At 29.1% G+C, this 23935-nt stretch overlaps 5 protein-coding genes and 1 pseudogene across 7 annotated transcripts; all 6 read right to left on the minus strand.

Annotated features, from left to right (window-relative positions):
- Positions 1-47: 47 nt before the first annotated feature.
- Positions 48-1244, minus strand: LOC130669035 (small nuclear ribonucleoprotein-associated protein B). Its single transcript, XM_057471699.1, has 3 exons — positions 1084-1244; positions 388-922; positions 48-305 (listed from the first exon to the last, which is right to left on the minus strand). The coding sequence occupies exons 1-3, from the start codon at positions 1084-1086 to the stop codon at positions 187-189; spliced, it is 657 nt and encodes a 218-aa protein (XP_057327682.1). The 5' UTR covers positions 1087-1244; the 3' UTR covers positions 48-186.
- Positions 1245-2140: 896 nt separating this feature from the next.
- LOC130669039 (uncharacterized) lies at positions 2141-8369 on the minus strand. 3 transcript variants are annotated; one of them, XM_057471704.1, is made up of 5 exons: positions 8266-8369; positions 8139-8190; positions 2995-3208; positions 2737-2897; positions 2141-2634 (listed from the first exon to the last, which is right to left on the minus strand). In XM_057471704.1, the coding sequence occupies exons 4-5, from the start codon at positions 2851-2853 to the stop codon at positions 2242-2244; spliced, it is 510 nt and encodes a 169-aa protein (XP_057327687.1). In that variant the 5' UTR covers positions 2854-2897; positions 2995-3208; positions 8139-8190; positions 8266-8369; the 3' UTR covers positions 2141-2241. The 3 variants fall into 3 exon arrangements, with proteins under 3 accessions (XP_057327687.1, XP_057327688.1, XP_057327689.1); XM_057471705.1 differs by lacking the exons at positions 8139-8190; positions 8266-8369 and adding an exon at positions 3893-4046 and having other exon boundaries at positions 2995-3830; XM_057471706.1 differs by lacking the exons at positions 8139-8190; positions 8266-8369 and having other exon boundaries at positions 2995-4046.
- A 1494-nt stretch (positions 8370-9863) lies between these two features.
- LOC130668561 (uncharacterized protein C6orf136 homolog) lies at positions 9864-11247 on the minus strand. Its single transcript, XM_057470903.1, has 3 exons — positions 11243-11247; positions 10393-10614; positions 9864-10251 (listed from the first exon to the last, which is right to left on the minus strand). The coding sequence occupies exons 1-3, from the start codon at positions 11245-11247 to the stop codon at positions 10113-10115; spliced, it is 366 nt and encodes a 121-aa protein (XP_057326886.1). The 3' UTR covers positions 9864-10112.
- Positions 11248-12892: 1645 nt separating this feature from the next.
- LOC130668563 (uncharacterized protein C6orf136 homolog) lies at positions 12893-15928 on the minus strand (annotated as a pseudogene).
- A 449-nt stretch (positions 15929-16377) lies between these two features.
- LOC130669033 (uncharacterized protein C6orf136 homolog) lies at positions 16378-18814 on the minus strand. Its single transcript, XM_057471697.1, has 5 exons — positions 18533-18814; positions 17382-17633; positions 17221-17309; positions 16915-17136; positions 16378-16773 (listed from the first exon to the last, which is right to left on the minus strand). Exons 1-5 carry the CDS (start codon positions 18650-18652, stop codon positions 16635-16637), a joined length of 822 nt encoding a protein of 273 aa, XP_057327680.1. The 5' UTR covers positions 18653-18814; the 3' UTR covers positions 16378-16634.
- Positions 18815-20068: 1254 nt separating this feature from the next.
- LOC130669024 (rab-like protein 6) lies at positions 20069-23564 on the minus strand. The gene is made up of 2 exons (XM_057471683.1): positions 23432-23564; positions 20069-22494 (listed from the first exon to the last, which is right to left on the minus strand). The coding sequence occupies exons 1-2, from the start codon at positions 23556-23558 to the stop codon at positions 20576-20578; spliced, it is 2046 nt and encodes a 681-aa protein (XP_057327666.1). The 5' UTR covers positions 23559-23564; the 3' UTR covers positions 20069-20575.
- Between the last annotated feature and the right edge of the window lie 371 nt (positions 23565-23935).

A 23935-nucleotide genomic window follows, 5' to 3' on the forward strand; every position in this document is an offset into this window, starting at 1 on the left:
GATTTATAAATTCGATAGGTTTAATTGCAATGGATTACTCTGATGCATAAGAAATAAAGAAGTATTTATATTTAATCGAACGTCTTATTATTACAATTAATTGATTGATTGATTGACAAATAATTAATTTTTTTTATTATCGTAAGTAAAAGGTATAAGTGAATTGAAAAAGATGAAGAATTACTTTTAGTAAGGACGTGGGGGTGGCCCGCCACGCATCATACCCGGAGGAGGTCCTCGCATGCCTGGAGGTCCTATTGGTGGTCCACCACGACCCATACCTGGAGGCATTCCTGGTGGCATACCTGGTAATTAAAAAATGAAATGTATCATTTTCAACTGGATAATTTACATTTCAAATAAAAAATTTAAATTTAAATATCGTACCCATCATTCCTGGAGGTGGTCCCATCATACCAGGAGGAGGTCCACTGACTGGCATTCTCGGTGGAGCGCCTGGGTGCATTTGTGGTGGAGCTGACACTTGTCCACGACCACCTGGGGTCATAATCTGCTGAGAAGGTCCACCGACACCGCGGACAGGACCCTGGAGACCCGCAGGAACACCAGCGACATTAGCAGGCATACCGCGACCAACTGCGCGTCCCATTCCCGGACCTGGAGCTGCGCCAGGTATCGGCACACGAGGAAGACCCTCTTCTGGTGGCGGAGGTCCTTCTACTGTCAAGGATACGATGTTCTCTCCGCGCAGCAAAACGAAACCAAGGACTCGCTTTTTCTCACGCTCAGGCTGTTTGGTATTTTTTGGCTTTATCTTGCAAAACTCCTCGCAGTCACCGAGAATCAGGTTCATGTGCTTGTCAAAGGCTTTGAATGTCCCTATAAATGTCCTGCTGTCCTGGAGAATTATCCTCACTCGATAGTTGATGTGTTGCAACATCTTGTTGTTTTTTCCGATAGTCTGAAAATTTTAAATTCATTATTTATCTATTTTTTTTTTTTTTTTTTTTTTATTGGTAAATATTTGCAACGTAATTTGTTGGAGGTTAAGCTTGAAACGCGCGCTTTTATAAAATTATTTACTTGCAATATTAAACATAAAAATTCAAATTAATGACTTACCATCTTGGCGGGTGTTTTGAATTTTCTTTAATTAATAAACAATTACTTGTAATTACAAGAAAATATAAATTGTTTTGTAATAATTAACCGGCGTATGAACGCCTACTTGTCGTTTGTCGACGTTTTGAGGTTAAGCTGCTCGGGAAATAAATAATTGCGCAGAAGGTGGCGCTGAAGGTTTCGTCTGCGCATTAAAAATTTTTGAATATTGAAAAGAGGGCGCAGGAATCTTGGAACAAATCAAAAGCTGGTAGCCCGCGTTTTCGATGGAGTAAATAGATGAGTAACGCCAAGACTCGGTGCTATAATAATTACGAGTGCTTCTAATTAAATTTAATTATTGTTATTATTTGTTATTCATTTATTTGAGTTCAATAATTCGTAGTGTTAAAGTGATAAGTGTTAATTATATTAATAATTACGTGCGAATTTAAAAGGTGTTGTGATGTAATTGTAGTGTATTAGAAATTTTAAATTGGAGATGTCTGCTCCAGCAGCTGATGTTCCTGGTGCTCGAGATGTTTTCGAGAAAATAAATCCGCCGAGGTTGATTTCGAAATATGAGACATTTAAATATAAATTATTTTTGGTTATTTAATTTGAATGTTTTTTTGTAGGAATGTCTGTTGGAACCCTAGATGTTTCTCGGTGCGGTGAGTCAAAGAAAAATTTTCATATTTTTACTGCTTGTTATTCTGAATTTATTTATTTCCATTTGTTTGGTTGTTCATTTTATTTTTGAATCTTGTGATTAATTAAATGTAGTAAATTTTATGATTTATGACTCAAGTTTTCAAAAATTTGTGCTCTATTGAATTGGATATTGTGATGCACAAATTGCCAAAGATTATTATTATTGAGCGTTTTAAGTCAATTTTTTTTAAATCATTTAAAATTATGATCCTGAAGTTAGCCGACGTCTAATAATGTTTGGATTTTATTTTAGACAGTAAATTATAAAAAAAAAAAAATTTTGAAAAAATTGCACCTGTAGTTTTTTAAATTTTCTACATGTGCATTTTTTGATTTTTTTTTGAAATTTAAATGTTCAAAATAAAATCTAAAAATTTTTAATTGTCTGCTAACTTCAAGATCGTTTAAAATTAATTAGCATCAACCGACTTTTTAAAAATTTATGAAAGATAATTACGCAAGATATTAATGTTGTTTGATCGTCATGATGTCCTTTGATAGGAAAAAATACGAAAACTCAGGAGATAATTTTATTTTCTTTAAATCGACGATGGGCAAATGCGGGCACATGAAAATGTCTGTATTTTTATAAAAAGTGGCGCGTAATTTTTTTGAATATAAAATTAGTTTGTCGGAATTAATGGAATCTTGTTGCTCCTTGTTGATGGAAAATGAGCATCTGTCTTTGCTTGGAACGGCCCAATGGTGGTCTAGCATAGAACGCCTGCGTTCCTCGAGTGTCCTGCTCGCTTGCCCGACACTAAGTTCCTTATCAGCATTTTTATCTAACTTATCTTTATCTGTATCTTTATCCTTATCTTTGTCTTTGTCTTTAACAGTAGCTCCTTCCTCCCGTAACTAAACATAAAACATAGGACTTTGTTGTTAATTTTAATATTCATGAACGTGAAAAAGCTTTCACACGGTTTAAATTTTACAAGTATGGAACTAGTACTCTACCTGTCCATCGGAGATATGACGAACGTTGATCTTTAAAAATCTCTCTCTGTAGACTGGTTCATCCTCGTCCATAGCTGCTGCATTACCACTGTCAAGTGAGGTTTTAACTCGTTCCATATGACCTGGTTTTGGCGAAACAGGCCGTAAGTTATCCAATAACTCTAAAAAAAATATTCAAAACCGTTTAGAGTAATCCGCACACTGGTTTTTAAAACTGTCTACTGGAATCTTTTAGAAAAATTATTTCTGGGCTGTTACCTTTTTCTTCCGGTGGCAAATCATCCTGTGAATCGTGATCGTCACCAGGATCTGGACTCGGGACATCCGGTGCCGTTCCATCGTCACCCAGACGTGCTTCTCCTTTTATCGGAACCCAGAGCTGCTGGCCCGGGTATATAAAGGTACTGCCAAGTCAATTCAATTTGCTCAATTCAGATGATGTATCAAATCTTGCTGCCACTGATGTCAGCGCCTGGATTTAAATAGAAAACTGCACTGAGATAAAATTTCTCTTTGGAGAATTAAATTGGTTTTTTTAAATTCTATTAAACTAAAATTTATTTTGGACAACTAAATTTTATTACGTCAATATAATCTATTTTATCATTTTTAACAAATGATTTAATTTGGTTGACATTAATATTTATCTCTCTAAGATAATAAAATCATATGGTAGAGTTAAGAAAATATTTATTTAAAGGACAACTAAACTATTTTGTGGTGCCAACAAATCCAAATATTAGAGCAAAATATTATTATATTATAACTCTAATAAATATTAATTAGACACAAAAAAATATATTCATTTAGAATAAATATATATATTTGTTCGAGGTTAATAAATATATATTTGAACCTAATGATTATTGATTTAAAAGTTATGGTGTTAGGCAGCAGCAGCTGGAGTAGTTCGGTACTCGCCACTAGATCGCGCCAACCATTTGTGGTGTCCCTGGTAAGATACTTATTTTGGAGTTTTTATATTCCGAGCTTGAAGCATTCATGGGACGTGTCATTCGCTGAAACTCTTATGACAGTAATATGGTAGTACACTGTATTACACTATGACATTAATGTTTAAGATGAATATTTTCCTGAAAAATTTTTGTCAGTACGAAAAGAAGTACTTGTGAAATTGTTTTCTCAGTATACTTACTTCTTGTCTTCGTTCTTTGTCTTTTTGCAATGTTTTCATCATGATGGTTACAAAGGTTTTAACTAAAACAAATTTTTGAACATCTGATAATGATAAAGTTTTGAACAACATTACATCATTACAGAATGATTCTTTCATTTGGTAAATTTTTTCATCTTCCCCGATTGCCTCATCGTTTTCTACTTTTTCTAGAAAGTTTCAGGAGAAAACTTTTTTTCTCAGTGTAGGCTTTCTTTCAAAACTTCTTGTGAAATGTTAACCAAATATTCAATGAATTCCCATTTTTGTTTAATGGAGAACTCTCAAAAATCATTTAACAAGTTTTGATGTTGTTGAAAAATTGGATTCAAGCGTCTCTAGATCGCACTTTGTTAGTAAGAAGACAACATATAGTTCCAATTGGGATACACTTACTTCCAGACGCATAATTGATCTGGAAAATGGGCAATCATAACATCGTATCATTCCGATTTATAACTCTCAAATCTACTACAATATTATCGGTAGTATTTATCTGATATTACTTTGAGATAATGTTTTGAGACTATTTGGAAAAATTACGTGATTTTAGAAAGAAAATAAATTAAAATTACACTGAGAAAAATATTTTCTCCTGTCAACTAAATTTTAGTTATGACAAGAAAATGATTTGATTGCCCATTGCCAATCATATATTTGGTTGTTTCAACTAAATATTTTATAATCCACCAACGAAACAAATTATTAGAAACTATAAAATATTTAGTAAAAATAATTACGCGTTTAGTAGAAAGCATAAAACCAAATTGATTACCTGTAGAATTTATAAAGTAGTAATAATATTAAATAATATGTGGGTACACTGTATTACACTATGACATTAATGTTTAATATTAATATTTTTCCTGAACAATTTTTGTCAGTACGAAAAGAAGTACTTGTGAAGGAAATAAATTATTTTTCTAAATATGCAATTATCGAACTGTTGAATAAATATTCTGTAATTTAAAAATAATATTTAATTATTATCAATAACTCATTCTCTATAATGATCATTCATACATTTCATTATGACTACTTTATAAACACTACAGGTAATCAATTTGATTTTATGCTTGCTACTAAACGCGTAATTATCTTTACTAAATATTTCATAGTTGCTAATCACTCGTTTTGTTGGTGGATTATAAAAAATTCAGTTAAAACAACCAAATATATGATTGGCAATGGGTAATCAAATCATTTTCTTGTCCTAACTAAGATTTAATTGTCAGGAGAAAATTTTTTTCTCAGTGTGAGATATAAACTTTTTACAATAAAACCAAAGCAGGTGTTGACGTAGTCGATCAATTAAAAACTAAATATTCAGTTGCTTGCGTAACCCATTGGCGGCCCATGGTCATATCTTCTATTCACTGATAACTATCTACTGAGTGAAAATCCTGGCAAGAAAACGACTTGTCGATATTACTTACGAGAACTGGACAAGCAGCTAATTAGGACATACTTAATTACGCCAAGTAAATTATCTAATTTATCCTGTGAACTTAAAAATATCATTAGAAAAATCGGAGGAGTTGCTGTTGAAAGGATTGAGAGAAAAAAGAGTTCTATGGCCTATGCAGAAATCTATATCATTAAAAACATGTGCTGAATTATTTAACAAAAAAAATTATTTTCATACTGTGAATTCATTAAAAAAAAAACAATTTGGTATAAAGCAGTATCTGTGATTCAGAATTTTAAATTGATATGTATAATTTTTTACAAAGCAGTATTATTTTTTACAAAGTTTACAAAAAGCGTAGTTAAATTAATAAGCATAAATTTTAAGCCAATAATTTGTTTTTACATTATTTTGTACAAAGTTTTTAATACGAGTATAAATTTTTTAAAATACGAGTATAAATTAATTTGTAGATACTTTCTATAAGAAAGTTTTTTTTTTTAAATACACAGAAAAATTTCTCTTTGGACAATTAAATTGTTTTTTTTAAATTCTATTAAACTAAAATTTATTTTGGACAACTAAACTATTTTGTGGTGCCAACAAATCGAAATATTAGAGCAAAATATTATTATATTAACTCTAATAAATATTAATTAGACACAAAAAAATATATTCATTTAGAATAAATACATATATATTTGTTCGAGGTTGATAAATATGTATTTGAATCAAATGATTATTGATTTAAAAGTTATGATGCTAAGCAGCAGCAGCTGGAGTAGTTCGGTGCTCGCCACTAGATCACGCCCACCATTTGTGGTGTCCCTGGTAAGATACTTATTTCGGAGTTTTTATATTCCGAGCTTGAAGGTAATCAATATGATTTTATGCTTGCCACTGAACGCGTATTTATCGTTACTAAATATTTCATAGTTGCGAATCACTCGTTTTGTTGGTGGATTATAGAAAATTTAGTTAAAACAACCAAATATATGATTGGCAATAGGTAATCAAATCATTTTCTTGTCATAACTAAAATTTAATTGTCAGGAGAAAATTTTTTTCTCAGTGTTCTTATTTCTTGTCTTCGTTCTTTGTCTTTTTGCAATATTTTCATCATGATGGTTACAAAGGTTTTAACTAAAACAAATTTTTGAACATCTGATAATGATAAAGTTTTGAACAACATTACATCATTACAGAATGATTCTTTCATTTGGTAAATTTTTTCATCTTCCCCGATTGCCTCATCGTTTTTTACTTTTTCTAGAAAGTTTCAGGAGAAAATTTTTTTCTCAGTGCTGGCTTTCTTTCAAAACTTTTTGTGAAATGTTAACCAAATATTCAATGAATTCCCATTTTTGTTTAATGGAGAACTCTCCAAAATCATTTAACAAGTTTTGATGTTGTTGAAAAATTGGATTCAAGCGTCTCTAGATCGCACTTTGTTAGTAAGAAAACAACGTATAGTTCTTTTTAGTTATCCTTCAAAGAGAGCAAGAACGAAGACAAGCAGTAAGTATACTGAGAAAACAATTTCACAAGTACTTCGTTTCGTACTGACAAATATTGTTCAGGAAAATATTAATCTTGAACCATATTGTCATAGTGTAATACAGTGTACCAACATATTACTGTCAAAAGAATTTCAGCGAATGACACGTCCCATGAATGCTTCAAGCTCGGAATATAAAAACTCCAAAATAAGTATCTCACCAGGGACACCACAAATGGTGGGCGCGATCTAGTGGCAAGCACCGAACTACTCCAGCTGCTGCTGCCTAGCATCATAACTTTTAAATCAATAATCATTTGATTCAAATACATATTTATCAACCTCGAACAAATATATATGTATTTATTCTAAATGAATATATTTTTTTGTGTCTAATTAATATTTATTAGAGTTAATATAATAATATTTTGCTCTAATATTTCGATTTGTTGGCACCACAAAATAGTTTAGTTGTCCTTTAAATAAATATTTTCTTAACTCTACCATATGATTTTATTATCTTAGAGAGATAAATATTAATGTCAACCAAATTAAATCATTTGTTAAAAATGATAAAATAGATTATATTCACGTAATAAAATTTAGTTGTCCCAAATAATTTTTAGCTTAATAGAATTCAACAAAGCCAATTTAATCCACCAAAGAGAAATTTTTTCGCAGTGTAGTTTTCTACGATATCTATGAAGTCTGCATCTTGTACATTTTTTAATTTTTAAATATTTTATAATCCTGGGCTCGATTCTTCTTAAAATAATTGATTATGCACAAGCTGTCCGTTCGAAATTCTGCACTTGTTTTTATTGGTGATAAAACAATTCTCCACTCTGTCAGAAGTACTTCTTTTCGTACTGACAAAAATTTTTCAAGAAAATATTCATCTTAAACATTAATGTCATAGTGTAATACAGTGTACCCACATATTACTGTCAATAAATTTCAGTGGATAACACGTCCCGTGAGTGCTTCAAGCCCGGAATATAAAAACTCTAAAATAAGTATCTTACCAGGGACACCACAAATGGTGGGCGCGATCTAGTGGCGAGCACTGAACTACTCCAGCTGCTGCTGGAAGCAGTAGTCATTAAAAAAATTTTGTTTTAATAAATAGTTTAGAGGTAATTTATTATTTTTAATTTATATATAGAATCGTAACTCATGAATCTTATAAAAATATCTAATTATATGATAATACTCCAAAAGTTATTAGAATTAAATGTCTATAAAAAAATTAATTTAAAAAAAAATACATTGTTTAATAGCTTATTATTTTAATCAGTATGATAAATATGTTATAATTGTACCCATTGTTTTCAATGTTTATTGTAAAGACCTGATACTATTGGCAATTTAGTCCTGCAATAAATATGTAAGTCAGTTTTTTTTAATTGATTATTAATAGAATAAAATATTAATAATTTAGTTAATTACCTAAATAATCGTCCATAAGTGTTCTTGTAGCAAACTAAAATTCGAATGAAATTTAATTAGTATAAAAAAATAAAAATTATAAATTAAGTAAGAGAAAGACGTGTACTGGAAAGTAAGACCATTTAATTGCTCACCTCTTTTATTAAAAACTTAATAAATCAATAATAAAATTTTATCAGATACGGTTTCGTCGTAGCTGTCACGACCATCGATAGTATCGGAGCAGGTATCATTCAACCTGGCCAAGGTTTCGTCGTGCGATAAATTTGTACGATAAATTTGTAGTTGGGTTTAAATTTGCGATAATTGAGAAATAAAAGAGAGTGGAGAGAGTGAGGGGTCTATCACTTTTGATACGTATATACATTTATATTGATGTTTTTATTATTCAATTTTGTATATATTTTTTCTTTATTTGATTATTATTATTAGTATGTATCGATTTATTATTTAATTAATTAATAAACTCGGGTTATAATTTTTGGCAGCCGCCATATGCCGCCCTTGGGATCCAGATTCCGGCCCTGGAGTTTTGATTGAAAATCATTTTTGAATTATTTAAACACTTGATAATTTATTTATTGGCCAGTATTGATATATTACGAGTGTGAATGTAGCAGACGTCAGACAAATTTAAAATTATAAATGAATAGAGTAAAAAATTAAAAACATAATATTTATGAAAAAGCATTTATTAATTTCAAAATTTTTTAAGTGCGCATTTATTTAAATTTTATTTTATTAATTAGTTACTCGATCCATTAATAATTTTAAATTTGTCTGATGTCTGCTACATTCACACTCATGATGAATTTTGGTATTTATTTATTTATTTATTTTTTTTTGGTGGTTAGATGGTTGGTTGGTTGGTTGGTGGGTTTTCTGAAGAGTTTTGAGATGAATAGCTGGAGATTAATGTTTAGGTATTTATAAGTGGGCTTTCACGGGAATGATTATAAATTCTTGTGTTAGTCGGTCAGTGGATAGATAGAACTAAATTTAACCACGGATAAGCTTTATTATTAGTTAATTTAGTAACTTAATTATTTAACGTTACCGTTAAATTTAGTTCCATCCATCCACTGACCGACTAACACAAGAATTGATAATCATTTCCGTGATAGCCTATTTATAAAGAACCAAACATTAATCTCCAGCTATTCATCTCAAAACTCTTCAGAAAACCCACCAACCAACCAACCAACCAACCGTCTAACCACCAAAAAAAAAAAAAAATAAATACCAAAATACATCATGAGTGTGAATGTAGCAGACATCAGACAAATTTAAAATTATTAATGAATCGAGTAACTAATTAATAAAATAAAATTTACAAAAATGCGCACTTATAATTAATTAAATTATAATAATTAATCAAATTATTAATATTTTATTCTATAAATAATCAATTAAAAAAAAACTTACTTACATATTTATTGCAGGACTAAATTGCCAATAGTATCAGGTATTTAGAATAAACAGAAAAACAATGGGTACAATTATAACATATTTATTATACTGATTAAAATAATAAGCTATTAAACAATATATTTTTTTTAATTAATTTTTCTATAGACATTTAAATCAAATTACTTCTGGAGTAATATCATATAATCAGATATTTTTATAAGATTAATGAGTTACGATCCATTTATAAATTAAAAATAATAAATTACCTCTAAACTATTTATTAAAAAAAAAATTTACTGATACTGATACTGATCGACAAAAGAGGTACGGAAATAAAACTCCAGATACAAGACGAATGTATTGATTCAGTTTAATTTTTAATATTTTTTGTTGGACAAATAACAATAGAGCCTCTTTGAAAATTCTAGAAGCCCGACTCATGCTGCTAATTTAGCGGCAATATCTGGTTTTGCTTTGACTGGTTCTGTTTCTTCATCAGGCATCATCTTATCAGCTACATGTCTGTACACTAAACAGTCTGCGTTTACGTAAAATGTAGAAAATCCATCATACCACCTAAAATTAATTTAAATTTATTACTCAGTACCCAAAGATTCCAAGGACTTCAATATCTAATTAATTAATTTAAATTTAAAAATGACAATTGAACTCCCAGTGGCTAAAAAATGAATGGATATTTTTTAAAAATAAACTTACGTCTCCAATGACGATATACCGCCGACACTCATCAACCACTTGAATTTCCAAAAATTAAAAAACGCTTTGTAAGCAGACAGACCTCTTATCCTCCATCTAACTTTGATAGTACTGTCTTCAGTATGTACTGTAATTTTTAGTACTTCTAGTTTAATCATCGCGTACATCAAATGTCCACCTACTCTCAATAATAATATTCGTTTCATAAAACTGCTAAGGCCTCTGAAATAAAACAATCAAGTAAACAACCCAATTAATTGTCAGAAAATTTTTCTCAGGTATTTTTTTAAATTTTTCCCTGTCAATATTTACTTCGTTTATTGAAAATAAATAAATTTTTTTAATGACTACTGCTTCCAGCAGCGGCTGGAGTAGTTCGGTGCTCGCCACTAGATCGCGCCCACCATTTGTGGTGTCCCTGGTAAGATACTTATCTCGGAGTTTTTATATTCCGAGCTTGAAGCATTCACATTTAATTTGATTTTATGCTTGCTACTAAACGCGTAATTATCTCTACTAAATATTTCTGAGTTTCTAATCACTCGTTTTGTTGGTGGATTATAAAAACTTTAGTTGAAAAAACCAAATATATGATTGGCAATGGGTAATCAAATCATTTTCTTGTCATAACTAAAATTTAGATGTCAGGAGAAAATTTTTTTCTCAGTGTTCTTACTTCTTGTCTTCGTTATTTGTCTTTTTGTAACGTTTTCATTGAGATCGTTAGAAAGATTTGAACTAAGTTTAATTTTTGACAATCTGATAATGATAGTGTTTCGAATATCATTCTATTATTACAGAATGATTCTTTCATTTGGTGAATTTTGTTCTTTTCATCTTCCTCGATTGCCTCATCTTTTGAAACGGTATCTATGAAGTCTGCATCTTGTACATTTTTAAATTTTTTTAATATGTTATGAACCTTGTTTCGATTTTTCTTTAAATCATTGCATATACGCAAGCTTTCCGTTCGGAAATCTACACTTGTTTTTATTGGGATAAAACAATTATCCACTGCTGTGGAGCATCAATATGCTTCTCCACTGAATTTCCCTTAGAAAAATAACAACTGAATCATGTCGTGAAGGCTCAGTGTCGAATCCATAATTAGTCTGAAAAATGAGTAATTTTATATCCTTGAATATCAATTTTTAAAAAATCCAGATCACTTCGCTAGAGAAATAAACTTCGTATTCGAAGTGATTTTTTTTTAAACTCTGGAATTCCAAGTGTATTTAGATTTAAATAAAACCCTAAATTACTCCGAATTAACTCCCGATTTTTTATGATACTGAAATTAGCCGACGTCTAATAATTTTTGCATTTCGTAAAAGACGATTAATCATAAAAAAAAAAAAAAATTTTTTTAAATTGCACTTTTAAATTGCACTTTTAAATTGCACTTATAGTTTTTAAAATTTCCTACATGTGCATTTTTTCAGTTTTTTTTTTTTTCGCAATTGATTTGTCGAAAAAAAAAATCGAAGAATTAATTGTCTGCTGACTTCAGGAACGGTACTAAAGTTATCTGATGTCTCATAATTTTTTATATTTTTTTCAAAACGTTAAATTAAAAAAAAAATATTTAAAAAAATGCGCACTTAAAAAATTTTGAAATTAATAAGTGCTTTTTTTATAAATATTATGTTTTTAATTACTTACTCTATTCATTTATAATTTTAAATTTGTTTGACGTCTGCTGCATTCACACTCGTAATATATCAATACTGGCCAATAAATAAATTATCAAGTGTTTAAATAATTTAAAAATGATTTTCAATCAAAACTCCAGGGCCGGAATCTGGATCCCGAGGGCGGCAAATAGCGGCTGCCAAAAATTATAACCCGAGTTTATTAATTAATTAAATAAAAAATCCATGCCTAGTAATAATAATAATCAAATAAATAAAAAATATATACAAAATTATATAATAAAAACATAAACATAAATGTATACATGTATCAAAAGTGATAGACACCTCACTCTCTCCGCTCTCTTTTATTTCTCAATTATCGCAAATTTAAACCCAACTACAAATTTATCGTACCACAGGGTACGTAATTCCGACCTGGAAAAATGAAAAATGTATTTAACTGGGTACAACGATGAAACCTTGGCCAGGTTGAATGATACCTGCTCCGATATTATCGATGGTCGTGACAGCTACGACGAAACCGTATCCGATAAAATTTTATTATTGATTTATTAAGTTTTTAATAAAAGAGGTGAGCAATTAAATGGTCTTACTTTCCAGTACACGTCTTTCTCTTACTTAATTTATAATTATTATTTTTTTATACAAATTAAATTTTAATCGAATTTTAGTTTGCTATAGGAACACTTATGGACGATTATTTAGGTAATTAATTAAATTTTTAATATTTTATTCTATTAATAATCAACTAAAAAAAAACTTACTTACATATTTATTGCAGGACTAAACTGCCAATAGTATCGGGTATTTACAATAAACAGAAAAACAATGGGTACAATTATAACATATTTATTATACTGATTAAAATAATAAGCTATTAAACAATATATTTTTTTTTAATTAATTTTTCTATAGACATTTAATTCTAATAACTTCTGGAGTATTATCATATAATCAGATATTTTTATACGATTAATGAGTTACGATCCACATATAAATTAAAAATAATAAATTACCTCTAAACTATTTATTGAAAAAAAATTTACTGATACCGATACTGATCGACAAAAGAGGTACGGAAATAAAACTCCAGATACAAGGCGAATGTATTGATTCAGTTGAATTTTGAATATTTTTTGTTGGACAAATAACAATAGAGCCTCTTTGAAAATTCTAGAAGCCCGACTCATGCTGCTAATTTAGCGGCAATATCTGGTTTTGCTTTGACTGGTTCTGTTTCTTCATCAGGCATCATCTTATCAGCTACATGTCTGTACACTAAACAGTCTGCGTTTACGTAAAATGTAGAAAATCCATCATACCACCTAAAATTAATTTAAATTTATTACTCAGTACCCAAAGATTCCAAGGACTTCAATATCTAATTAATTAATTTAAATTTAAAAATGACAATTGAACTCCCAGTGGCTAAAAAATGAATGGATATTTTTTAAAAATAAACTTACGTCTCCAATGACGATATACCGCCGACACTCTTCAACCACTTGAATTTCCAAAAATTAAAAAACGCTTTGAAAGCAGACAGACCTCTTATCCTTCATCTAACTTTGACAGTACTGTCTTCAGTATGTACTGTAATTTTTAGTACTTCTAGTTTAATCATCGCGTACATCAAATGTCCACCTACTCTCAATAATAATATTCGTTTCATATAACTACTAAGGCCTCTGAATTAAAACAATCAAGTTAACAACCCAATTAATTGTCAGAAAATTTTTCTCAGGTTTTTTTTTAAATTTTTCCCTGTCAATATTTACTTCGTTTATTGAAAATAAATAAATTTTTTAATGACTACTGCTTCCAGCAGCAGCTGGAGTAGTTCGGTGCTCGCCACTAGATCGCGCCCACCATTTGTGGTGTCCCTGGTAAGATACTTATCTCGGAGTTTTTATATTCCGAGCTTGAAGCATTCACATTTAATTTGATTTTATGCTTGCTACTAAACGCGCAATTATCTCTACTAAACATTTCTGAGTTTCTAATCACTCGTATTGTTGGTGGATTATAAAAAATTTAGTTGAAAAAACCAAATATATGATTGGCAATGGGTAATCAAATCATTTTCTTGTCATAACTAAATTTAGTTGTCAGGAAAAAATTTTTTTCTCAGTGTTCTTACTTGTTGTCTTCGTTCTTTGTCTTTTTGTAACGTTTTCATTGAAATCGTTAGAAAGATTTGAACTAAATTTAATTTTTGACAATCTGATAATGATAGTGTTTCGAATATCATTCTATTATTACAGAATGATTCTTTCATTTGGTGAATTTTGTTCTTTTCATCTTCCTCGATTGCCTCATCTTTTGAAACGGTATCTATGAAGTCTGCATCTTGTACATTTTTAAATTTTTTTAATATGTTATGAACCGTGTTTCGATTTTTCTTTAAATCATTGCATATACGCAAGCTTTCCGTTCGGAAATCTACACTTGTTTTTATTGGGATAAAACAATCCTCCACTGCTGTGGAGCATCAATATGCTTCTCCACTGAATTTCCCTTGGAAAATAACAACTGTTCAATAATGTCGCAAAGGGTCAGTGTCGAATCCATAATTAATCTGAAAAATTAGTAATTTTATATCCTTGAATATCAATTTTTTAAAAATCCAGATCACTTCGCTAGAGAAATAAACTTCGTATTCGAAGTGATTTTTTTTTTAAAGTCTGGAATTCCGAGTGAATTTTGATTTAAATAAAACCCTAAATTACTCCGAATTAACTCCCGATTTTTTACGATACTGAAATTAGCCGACGTCTAATAATTTTTGCATTTCTTAAAAGACGATAAATTAAAAAAAAAAAAAATTTTTTAAATTGCACTTATAGTTATTTAAATTTCCTACATGTGCATTTTTTCAGTTTTTTTTTTTTTTCGTAATTGATTTGTCGAAAAAAAAAAAAAAACAAAGAATTAATTGTCTGCTGACTTTAGGAATAGTACTAAAGTTATCTGATGTCTCATAATTTTTTATATTTTTTTCAAAACGTTAAATTAAAAAAAAAATATTTTAAAAAATTGCACCTATAATTTTTTGAATTTCTAACATGTGCATTTTTTCAGTTTTTTTTTTTTTTCACAATTCATTTGTCAAACAAGAAAATCCAAAAATTAATTGTCTACTAACTTCAGGACTATGAAAAAAAAAATGATTTATAATGAAAAATAAATATCCCCAACCTGTTATATTAAAACACGTGTTATTGTGCACTTGGCACTTGCATCAGTTCGTATTTGAAAAAAAATTCAGCAGGACTAAACCGTATAATTCAAAAAAATTTAAATGTAACTAATGAATAAAATAAAATTTTAAAAAATTCACACTTGAAAAATTTTGAAATTAATAAGTGCTTTTTTTATAAATATTATGTTTTTAATTACTTACTCTATTCATTTATAATTTTAAATTTGTCTGACGTCTGCTACATTCACACTCGTAATATATCAATACTGGCCAATAAATAAATTATCAAGTGTTTAAATAATTCAAAAATGAGTTTCAATCAAAACTCCAGGGCCGGAATCTGGATTCCGAGGGCGGCAAATGGCGGCTGCCAAAAATTATAACCCGAGTTTATTAATTAATTAAATAAAAAATCCATGCCTACTAATAATAATAATCAAATGAATAAAAAATATATACAAAATTGAATAATAAAAACATAAACATAAATGTATACATGTATCAAAAGTGATAGACCCCTCACTCTCTCCGCTCTCTTTTATTTCTCAATTATCGCAAATTTAAACCTAACTACAAATTTATCGTACCACAGGGTACGTAATTCCGACCTGGAAAAAATGAAAAACGTATTTAACTGAGTACACGACGAAACCTTGGCCAGGTTAAATGATACCTGCTCTGAAACTATCGATGGTCGTGACAGCTACGACGAAACCGTATCTGATAAAATTTTATTATTGATTTATTAAGTTTTTAATAAAAGAGGTGAGCAACTAAATGGTCTTACTTTCCAGTACACGTCTTTCTCTTACTTAATTTATAATTTTTATTTTTTTATATTAATTAAATTTTATTCGAATTTAAATTAGTTTGCTATAAGAACACTTATGGACCATTATTTAGGTAATTAATCAAATTATGAATATTTTATTCTATTAATAATCAATTAAAAGAAAACTTACTTACATATTTATTGCAGGACTAAATTGCCAATAGTATCAGGTATTTAGAATAAAACAGAAAAACAATGGGTACAATTATAACATATTTATTATACTGATTAAAATAATAAGCTATTAAACAATATATTTTTTTTAAATTAATTTTTCTATAGACATTTAATTCTAATTACTTCTGGAGTATTATCATATAATCAGATATTTTTATAAGATTAATGAGTTAGGATCCATATATAAATTAAAAATAATAAATTACCTCTAAACTATTTATTAAAAATAAATTTACTGATACCGATACTGATCAACAAAAGAGGTACGGAAATAAAACTCCAGATACAAGGCGAATGTATTGATTCAATTTAATTTTTAATATTTTTTATTGGACAAATAACAATAGAGCCTCTTTGAAAATCCTAGAAGCCCGACTCATGCTGCTAATTTAGCGGCAATATCTGGTTTTGCTTTGACTGGTTCTGTTTCTTCATCAGGCATCATCTTATCAGCTACATGTCTGTACACTAAACCGTCTGCGTTTACATAAAATGTAGAAAATCCATCATACCACCTAAAATTAATTTGAATTTATTACTCAGTACCCAAAGGTTCCAAGGACTTTAATATCTAATTAATTAAATTAAATTTAAAAATGACAATTGAGCTCCCAGTGACAAAAAAATGAATGGATATTTTTTAAATATAAACTTACGTCTCCAATGACGATATACCGCCGACACTCTTCAACCACTTGAATTTCCAAAAATTAAAAAACGCTTTGTAAGCAGACAGACCTCTTATCCTCCATCTAACTTTGATAGTACTGTCTTCAGTATGTACTGTAATTTTTAGTACTTCTAGTTTAATCATCGCGTACATCAAATGTCCACCTACTCTCAATAATAATATTTGTTTCATATAACTGCTAAGGCCTCTGAAATAAAACAATCAAATTTACTCATCACTACATTGATAAATTAATTAAATAATTAATTATTCAATCTATCATTGGACTTACTGTGTAGCGGTGCCTTTGAAATGATTAATAAATTCGATGTCTCGGTGGTAAATTCTGTAGTCCATTGTTGCGGTGAAAAATCTTGGCAGCTAATTAGTAAAAATAATTTCATTGATTAGCAAATTATGTGAAAATTATGAAAATGAAATAAAATAACTTACATCTGTTTGAAGTGTCTTGTAAACACGCATCAGTTGATGCGAAGGAGTTTGTCCCGGAATATGAGCCTGGGGTTTGTCACTTGAAAATTCATCCTGAGGTAAATCTGCTGTTCTTTTTGGTAACTGTGACACGTCTGCATACAAATTGACTTCATTGTTAATTTTATTTAAATTTTTTAAACAATCTGTAGTTTTGTATACTGATGCCAGCATAAAATTATTCTGTGGATTTTTTATCGGTATATAATGGACCTAAAAAAAATATAAATTTAATTAAATAAATGATATGAGTTTGAATGTATCAAACATCGGACAAATTTGAAATTATAAATAAATAGAGTAAATAATTTAAAAAATAATATTTATAAAAAATGCACTCATTAATTTTTAAAAAATTTTATTTTATTAATTATTTACTCTGTAGCAGACATCAATTTTAGTGTTTTAATTACCCAGTTAATTGTCAAAATTTTTCTCATGGATTTTTTAAATTTGTTCTGTCAATATTTAATTTATTTATTGAAAACAAATAAATTTTTTTAATGACTGCTACTTTATGAGTTTGAATGTAAAAAATATGATGAGTGAAAATGTAGCAGACATGACAATTTTCGAATTATATATAAAAAAAATTAAACAATTAAATGGGTATGATAAAAAAAATGCATGTACTGATTGTAGAATTTTCCACAAGCCCATTTTTTAATTTTCTTGTTTACAAAATTTTATTATATTATCTTAAAATTTTAAAAATTGTCTGATATCGCCAACTTTACTCTCATAAAATATGAGACAATTTATAAATTTTGAATTAATGAATTAATTAATTAAAATAATGAAATTGAAAAAAAAGCGAGTACTGATTTTTAAATTCCCTACATACGGATTTTTCCATTTTTACTCCACTTACATTTTGATTCTTTATTTAAAAATTTAAAAAATTCATAATTGTCATACATTTACACTCATGCTACTTTCAGTATGATGATTAGTTATGTAATTATAGGTTATTAAATAAACGTATAAATAACGTTAGCGCATTAATTAATAAATAATTGACAACACAAACTAAGTGATTATAAAACTGTGTGTTAAAATAATAATTAGTAATCAATAATAAACAATTGGATTTTAATTTAACAACAATATACCTCATGTAGAAGCGAAGATGTGCCGATTAGTTTTGTCAACCGGCGATCAAGCTGCGTCTGACTTATTGTTCCAACAAAAGACAGTAATTTACTTGGAATTGTTCTAATACAAAGTGCCATTTTATATTTATATTTATTACTAAATTACTTAATTTATTGAGAAATTTTTACAGATATTTTAAGGTAATAATACAATTTTTAGTAATAGAATAAACGTTTGTAACCACCATTTTTAAATTGTAGCACGAGCACGACAATCTGATGTTCTCTCTCTTTATTGAAGTCGTGCTACAATATATATAATACCCGTATATATTTTTCAAAAGGTTATTCACAAGGGGTTGAATTTTCCGCGGGTAATATTTATTTATTTTTATTTTTATCAATAGTTAGGAAATTTTTAAAAAGTAAAATTCAAATATTTGAAAATTTATAAATTAGTGTGAATGTAGTTGACAGTTGGCAAGTTTTTAAATTTTGGAGTAAATATAAATATGTAAGTAGAATACAGATTTTTAAATGCGTATTTAAATATAATTCAAAAATCAGTTCGCGCATTTTTTTAAATTCCACTATTTTAATTAATTTATTTATTTGAATTTGAAAAACTGTCTGATGTCTGCTACATTCACTCATTATTTACAAATATATTAATTTTGAATACTGTAAGTACTGACAGTTAAAGTTACCAGACATCAGACAATTTTTCAATTTTTATAAAGAAGTCACTTGTAAGTTAAATTTAATTTTTCAAATGTGCGGAAAATATTTCTAAGTTTTTTCTCTAAGTATTTTAGTTGTTTATTTAAAAAAAATTTTATATTGTCAGCTACTTTCAGTGTCATGTCATATATTTTATTTCATTACATTTCGACATTTAAAAAAACTTTAATAAAAATACTAGACGTCAGTAAATTTAGAAAAATTTTAAAAATCAAAACGCCAGAAAATTTTTAAACTGAAAACAACAAAAGTTACGAGTGTGAGTAGCAGACAGACAAATGTAAAATTTTAAATAAATGATCCCGAAGTTAGCAGACATTTAAAAATTTTCGAATTTTCGTCTTTCAACAAATCAATTGCAAAAAAATAAAAGAAAAATATACACATGTAGAAAATTTTAAAAACTACAGGTGCAATTTTTTCAAATATTTTTTTTTTTTATCTTTTATCGTCTAAAAAAAAATCCACAAATTATTAGACGTCTGCTAACTTCAGTATCATTAAAATAAATAGAATAAATAATTTAAAAAATTATATTCATAAAAAATTCACTTATTAATTTCAAAATTTTATTTTATTAATTATCTATTCTCTTTAGTAATAATTTAAAATTTGTCTGTCTGTCACATTCACACTTATCAAAGTCACAGGAGTTTAAAAATTCAAATTACTGCGACTGTCATCCAATAAAATTAAAAAATAATTACAATCAAAATAATTTTATAAATATACATTTATTAATCAAAAGCATTTCAACGTTTACATACAAGTGATAAAATGATTTAATGTCGGAATTTCATTTATTAATTACTTATTATTATTATTATTATATTATAAATAATATTTATTATACGGTCGGTTACTTAAGTCCATTGCGATACGATATTATTATAAAATATCATACTTATAATTAATTTCTCACAAAAATACAAATAGAAAATAATAAAATTTTGACTATAAATACTATATAAATTTATGCTCACAGAGCGTATATATATATTTATAAATTTAAATTGTATTTATTAAAATTTTATTAACGGTTTAACGATTCATTCATTATTATTATGAGTTTTGAATATCATTTAATTGGAATACGTTGTGTTAACTTTAATATTACAATAAAGTTAAAATCGATTAATGACTTTATTAATCCCACTTAATACTTCAATTAAACGGGTAATTATTACTGTACTTTATTCACGGTTCATCCGTTAACGAAAGTTATAATTTTAATATTCGATTATAGACCATGGCGATAAACAACGTAAGCAATTTAACATGAAAAATTTTATCTGGAAGTCGAAGCTTTTCCTTGATTGCTTATAAAGCTTCGTAAGCCATATCGATGGATGGTCGCGAGGCGGGTCCATTTAAAAATTCTTCCAACTCATCTCTGCCTTCTTCGTCCTTACGTTGGCTCCGTTTTTTCCGTCTCTCATTTTTATCACTTTTATCTTTATCTTTACTTTTGTCTTTGCTCTTTTTCTTTTTCCTCTTCTCCTTGTCGTCGCCTTTATCTCGATGTTTTTTCTTCTCCTTCATCACGGGACTATTGGAATTTGAATTTGAATAAATTTGACGGATACTAGAGTTATCGAGCAACTCGAGATGAACATTTGAACTGGTGACGCTGACGTCGCGACTTTTATCACTGACATCCAGCTTGTCTTTTCTCGTACCAGTGCTACTGACATCTTCACCACCTTCTGGACTCTGTCGCCACTTGGAATCGCGACTTAACCAGCTGTCAAATCTGTCAGAGTTTCCATCCTGTTGATCTAGTGATGTAAAGTCACCATTTGTTATTCCAAGTTCTTCACTAGACGATATGGAGTCGCGTTTATCTGATGCCAAAGTTCTTTTATCCTCATCAGCACGTTCTCCTCTACGGGTCTTAGATTTACTCAATGGGTTTTCAATAAGTCTTGGCTCGACGGGAATTGAATTATCATCATCAGCTGACGAGAGATCGTCTTCGTAGCCAGCAACCAATGGGTTAGCAGTCTCTGTTTCACTATCAGTATCAACTACATTATTATTAACCACCTGAGTTTTCTGAGGCGACTGATTATTGTCATCCAGAAACGATCTATCTAGCATACCATCATCAGGAACAAAGTCTTCGACGCTAGCTAACGGAGAGGAATTATTCGTCGCATTTGAAGCTGCTGCTGTTGTCGTACCATCGTCTTTTTTATTAGCAGCCAGCATCTTAGCAACGAAGTTCTGCTGCTTCTCCTTCCTGTCAGAGCCGTCTGACGTAGAATCAGGTTTTGCAGCTGGGGAAATATTTTTATTACTGTAATCTGTCTGTGGACTCTTGGTGTCTTTTTTTGGTACAAATTTAGCGTCGTAAGATTTAACAGGAATGGGGGTACCGCCGCCAATAGGACCTGGCATTGAATTAGATCTCCTAACATCGCTATTAAAATTACAATTATTACTACTGGAAGACAATGCGTGATGTGTGCTCAATGATGACGTGACATTTGGGACTAGAATTGTCGCAGAAGCGGATTCAGCAACAGCACGCCTGCGATTTACAAGATTATCTAAAAATTTATCATAATCAGCATCGTCACTTTCTTGAAACAAATCCAATTCCTGACTAGTGAGCTGCGTTTCTTCTTCATTTGTCTCCAATTGTTTCAACAAAGTTTCGCGTTGCAGTTGCAGGAATGGAAGATTAAAAAATTTATGCAATAATTTCAACCCAAATCCATTACGCATCGACGACTCTGCGTAACGAACTTGGGCAGTTCTGTCAGTCAGTGAATCAATAAAATAAGTAACGCGATCCGAGGTAACAGTGCGATGATGTGACATGTCGCAGTGATTGCCCAGTACAATAACCGGTATATGATCAGGAATTTTTGGCAATTCACGCTGTACGTAATCGAATGTCCACGATTTGGTGACATCCAGCATAACGATAACTCCATTGGTCCCTTTGTAGACGTCTAAAAATTCAGCATCGAGCGCTGGCTCTTCAATGATACCGTCAGATGATGCCTGGTTATCCATTTTCAAACCGTCCAACTTGCGTCTACGTCTTCCGCGATCAACGACATCCCATACTTCAACTTTGACAACATCGTCAGTTGTCTTGTAATTCCACTGTATGCTGGTCACTTGAATTTCTTCTGTTGGAATGTATTCTTCATTAAATTTTTGCCCTTGTAACCTATGGAACAGACACGTTTTGCCAACATTTCTATCACCTTTTATTATTATTTTCACTGAAAATAAAAAAAATTTGATTAAATCAATATATTTATTTATAATCAATTAAAAATATAAATAATTATGATACTGAATTTAGCAGACGTCTGATAATTTTTGAACCTTTTTAAAAGCGATAAATTTAAAAAAAAAAATATTGGAAAAAATTGCACTTGTAGTTTTTTTAATTTTCTACAAGTGCGTAATTTTAGTTTTTTTTTTTTTTTTTGTAATTGATTTGTTGAAAAAAAAAAAATCCGCAAATTGTTGACTGCCTGTAAATTTCAGGACTATATTAATGATCCTGAAGTTATCAGATAATTAAACATTTTTGGGTTTCTTTTTCAACAAATCAATCAGAAAAAAAAAAAAAAAAAAAAAAAAAAAGGCACATGTAGAGAATTTAAAAAACTACAGGTGCAATTTTTTGTCAAAATTTTTTTTTTTTTTAAATTTACTGTCTAAAATAAAATCCAAAAATTATTAGACGTCTGCTAACTTCAGTATCATCCATATTATTATGATACTGAAATTATCCGACGTCTAATAATTTTTCGAGTTTTTTTTTCAAAACGATAAATTATAAAAAAAAGTATTTGGAAAAATTGCACCTGTAGTTTTTAAAATTTTCTACAAGTGCATATTTTTAGTTTTTACTTTTTTGCAATTGATTTGCTAGAAAAAAAATCCGAAAATTTTTAATCATCTGTTAGCTTCAGGATCACAAATAAATGATACTGAAATTATTCGACAATAACTTTTAGATTTTTTTTTAAAGCGGTAAATTTGAAAATAAAAATATTTGAAAAAAATAAACCTGTAGTTTTAAAAATTTTCTACAAGTGCATATTTTTAGTTTTTATTTTTTTGAAATTGATTCGTTGGAACAAAAATCCGAAAATTGTTAACTGTCTGTTAGCGTCAGGATCATAGATAATAAGTATAAATAATTACTGTTATATTGGACTCCTTTGGCGAATTTTCTCTGCAATGTCGTCGGCATCGACTGATGAGCAGGTCTCGGTGATGAATTAACCAGCCCATCGTGCTTACCAGCCAATCTTTTGAATGCTGACAACATTTTATCAAGTTCTCAAGAACTTGCTAATTATTTACCCCACATTAAGCTGCCTGAATAATTAAATAACCAGATAATTATAAGTAATTGCACAGTAGACTTTAAAATGTCAAGTTAATTTGATATTTAACCTCAAATCTCTTATCAATCCAGACATTTATTGGATTAAATTAAAAGAATTATAAAAAAAAATATTTATTATCATAATTTAAATTTATTTTTAAAAAGTGAAGTAAAAAGTGAAAATTCAAAGTAAAAAAAAGGAGTAAAAGTAGACGGAGTAAAAAACGATAATTGTGTAAACAAATTTATAAAAAATGACTGAAGCGACTTACTGTTAAAATTATTTAGTATAAAAAAATATATATATGTATATATAA

Source organism: Microplitis mediator, chromosome 5 (genome assembly GCF_029852145.1).
Source record: "Microplitis mediator isolate UGA2020A chromosome 5, iyMicMedi2.1, whole genome shotgun sequence".
In the NCBI taxonomy this organism is placed as follows: Eukaryota; Metazoa; Arthropoda; class Insecta; order Hymenoptera; family Braconidae; genus Microplitis; species Microplitis mediator.

What these genes read in the sequence shown, in the direction of transcription:
- LOC130669035 (XM_057471699.1), bottom strand. An exon ending in ACCACCTCCAGGAATGATGG is followed by an intron (nt 306 to 387) that starts GTACGATATTTA and finishes TTTAATTACCAG; the next exon opens with GTATGCCACCAGGAATGCCT.
- LOC130669039 (XM_057471704.1), bottom strand. Translation starts at nt 2,853, where the DNA reads ATGGAACGAGTTAAAACCTCACTTGACAGTGGTAATGCAGCAGCTATG. An exon ending in GTCATATCTCCGATGGACAG is followed by an intron (nt 2,635 to 2,736) that starts GTAGAGTACTAG and finishes TTTTATGTTTAG; the next exon opens with TTACGGGAGGAAGGAGCTAC.
- LOC130668561 (XM_057470903.1), bottom strand. An exon ending in GGTATATCGTCATTGGAGAC is followed by an intron (nt 10,252 to 10,392) that starts GTAAGTTTATTT and finishes AATTAATTTTAG; the next exon opens with GTGGTATGATGGATTTTCTA.
- LOC130669033 (XM_057471697.1), bottom strand. Translation starts at nt 18,652, where the DNA reads ATGGCACTTTGTATTAGAACAATTCCAAGTAAATTACTGTCTTTTGTT. An exon ending in CATCTTCGCTTCTACATGAG is followed by an intron (nt 17,634 to 18,532) that starts GTATATTGTTGT and finishes TATTTTTTTTAG; the next exon opens with GTCCATTATATACCGATAAA. An exon ending in ACAAGACACTTCAAACAGAT is followed by an intron (nt 17,310 to 17,381) that starts GTAAGTTATTTT and finishes TTTACTAATTAG; the next exon opens with CTGCCAAGATTTTTCACCGC.
- LOC130669024 (XM_057471683.1), bottom strand. Translation starts at nt 23,558, where the DNA reads ATGTTGTCAGCATTCAAAAGATTGGCTGGTAAGCACGATGGGCTGGTT. An exon ending in CAAAGGAGTCCAATATAACA is followed by an intron (nt 22,495 to 23,431) that starts GTAATTATTTAT and finishes TTTTATTTTCAG; the next exon opens with TGAAAATAATAATAAAAGGT.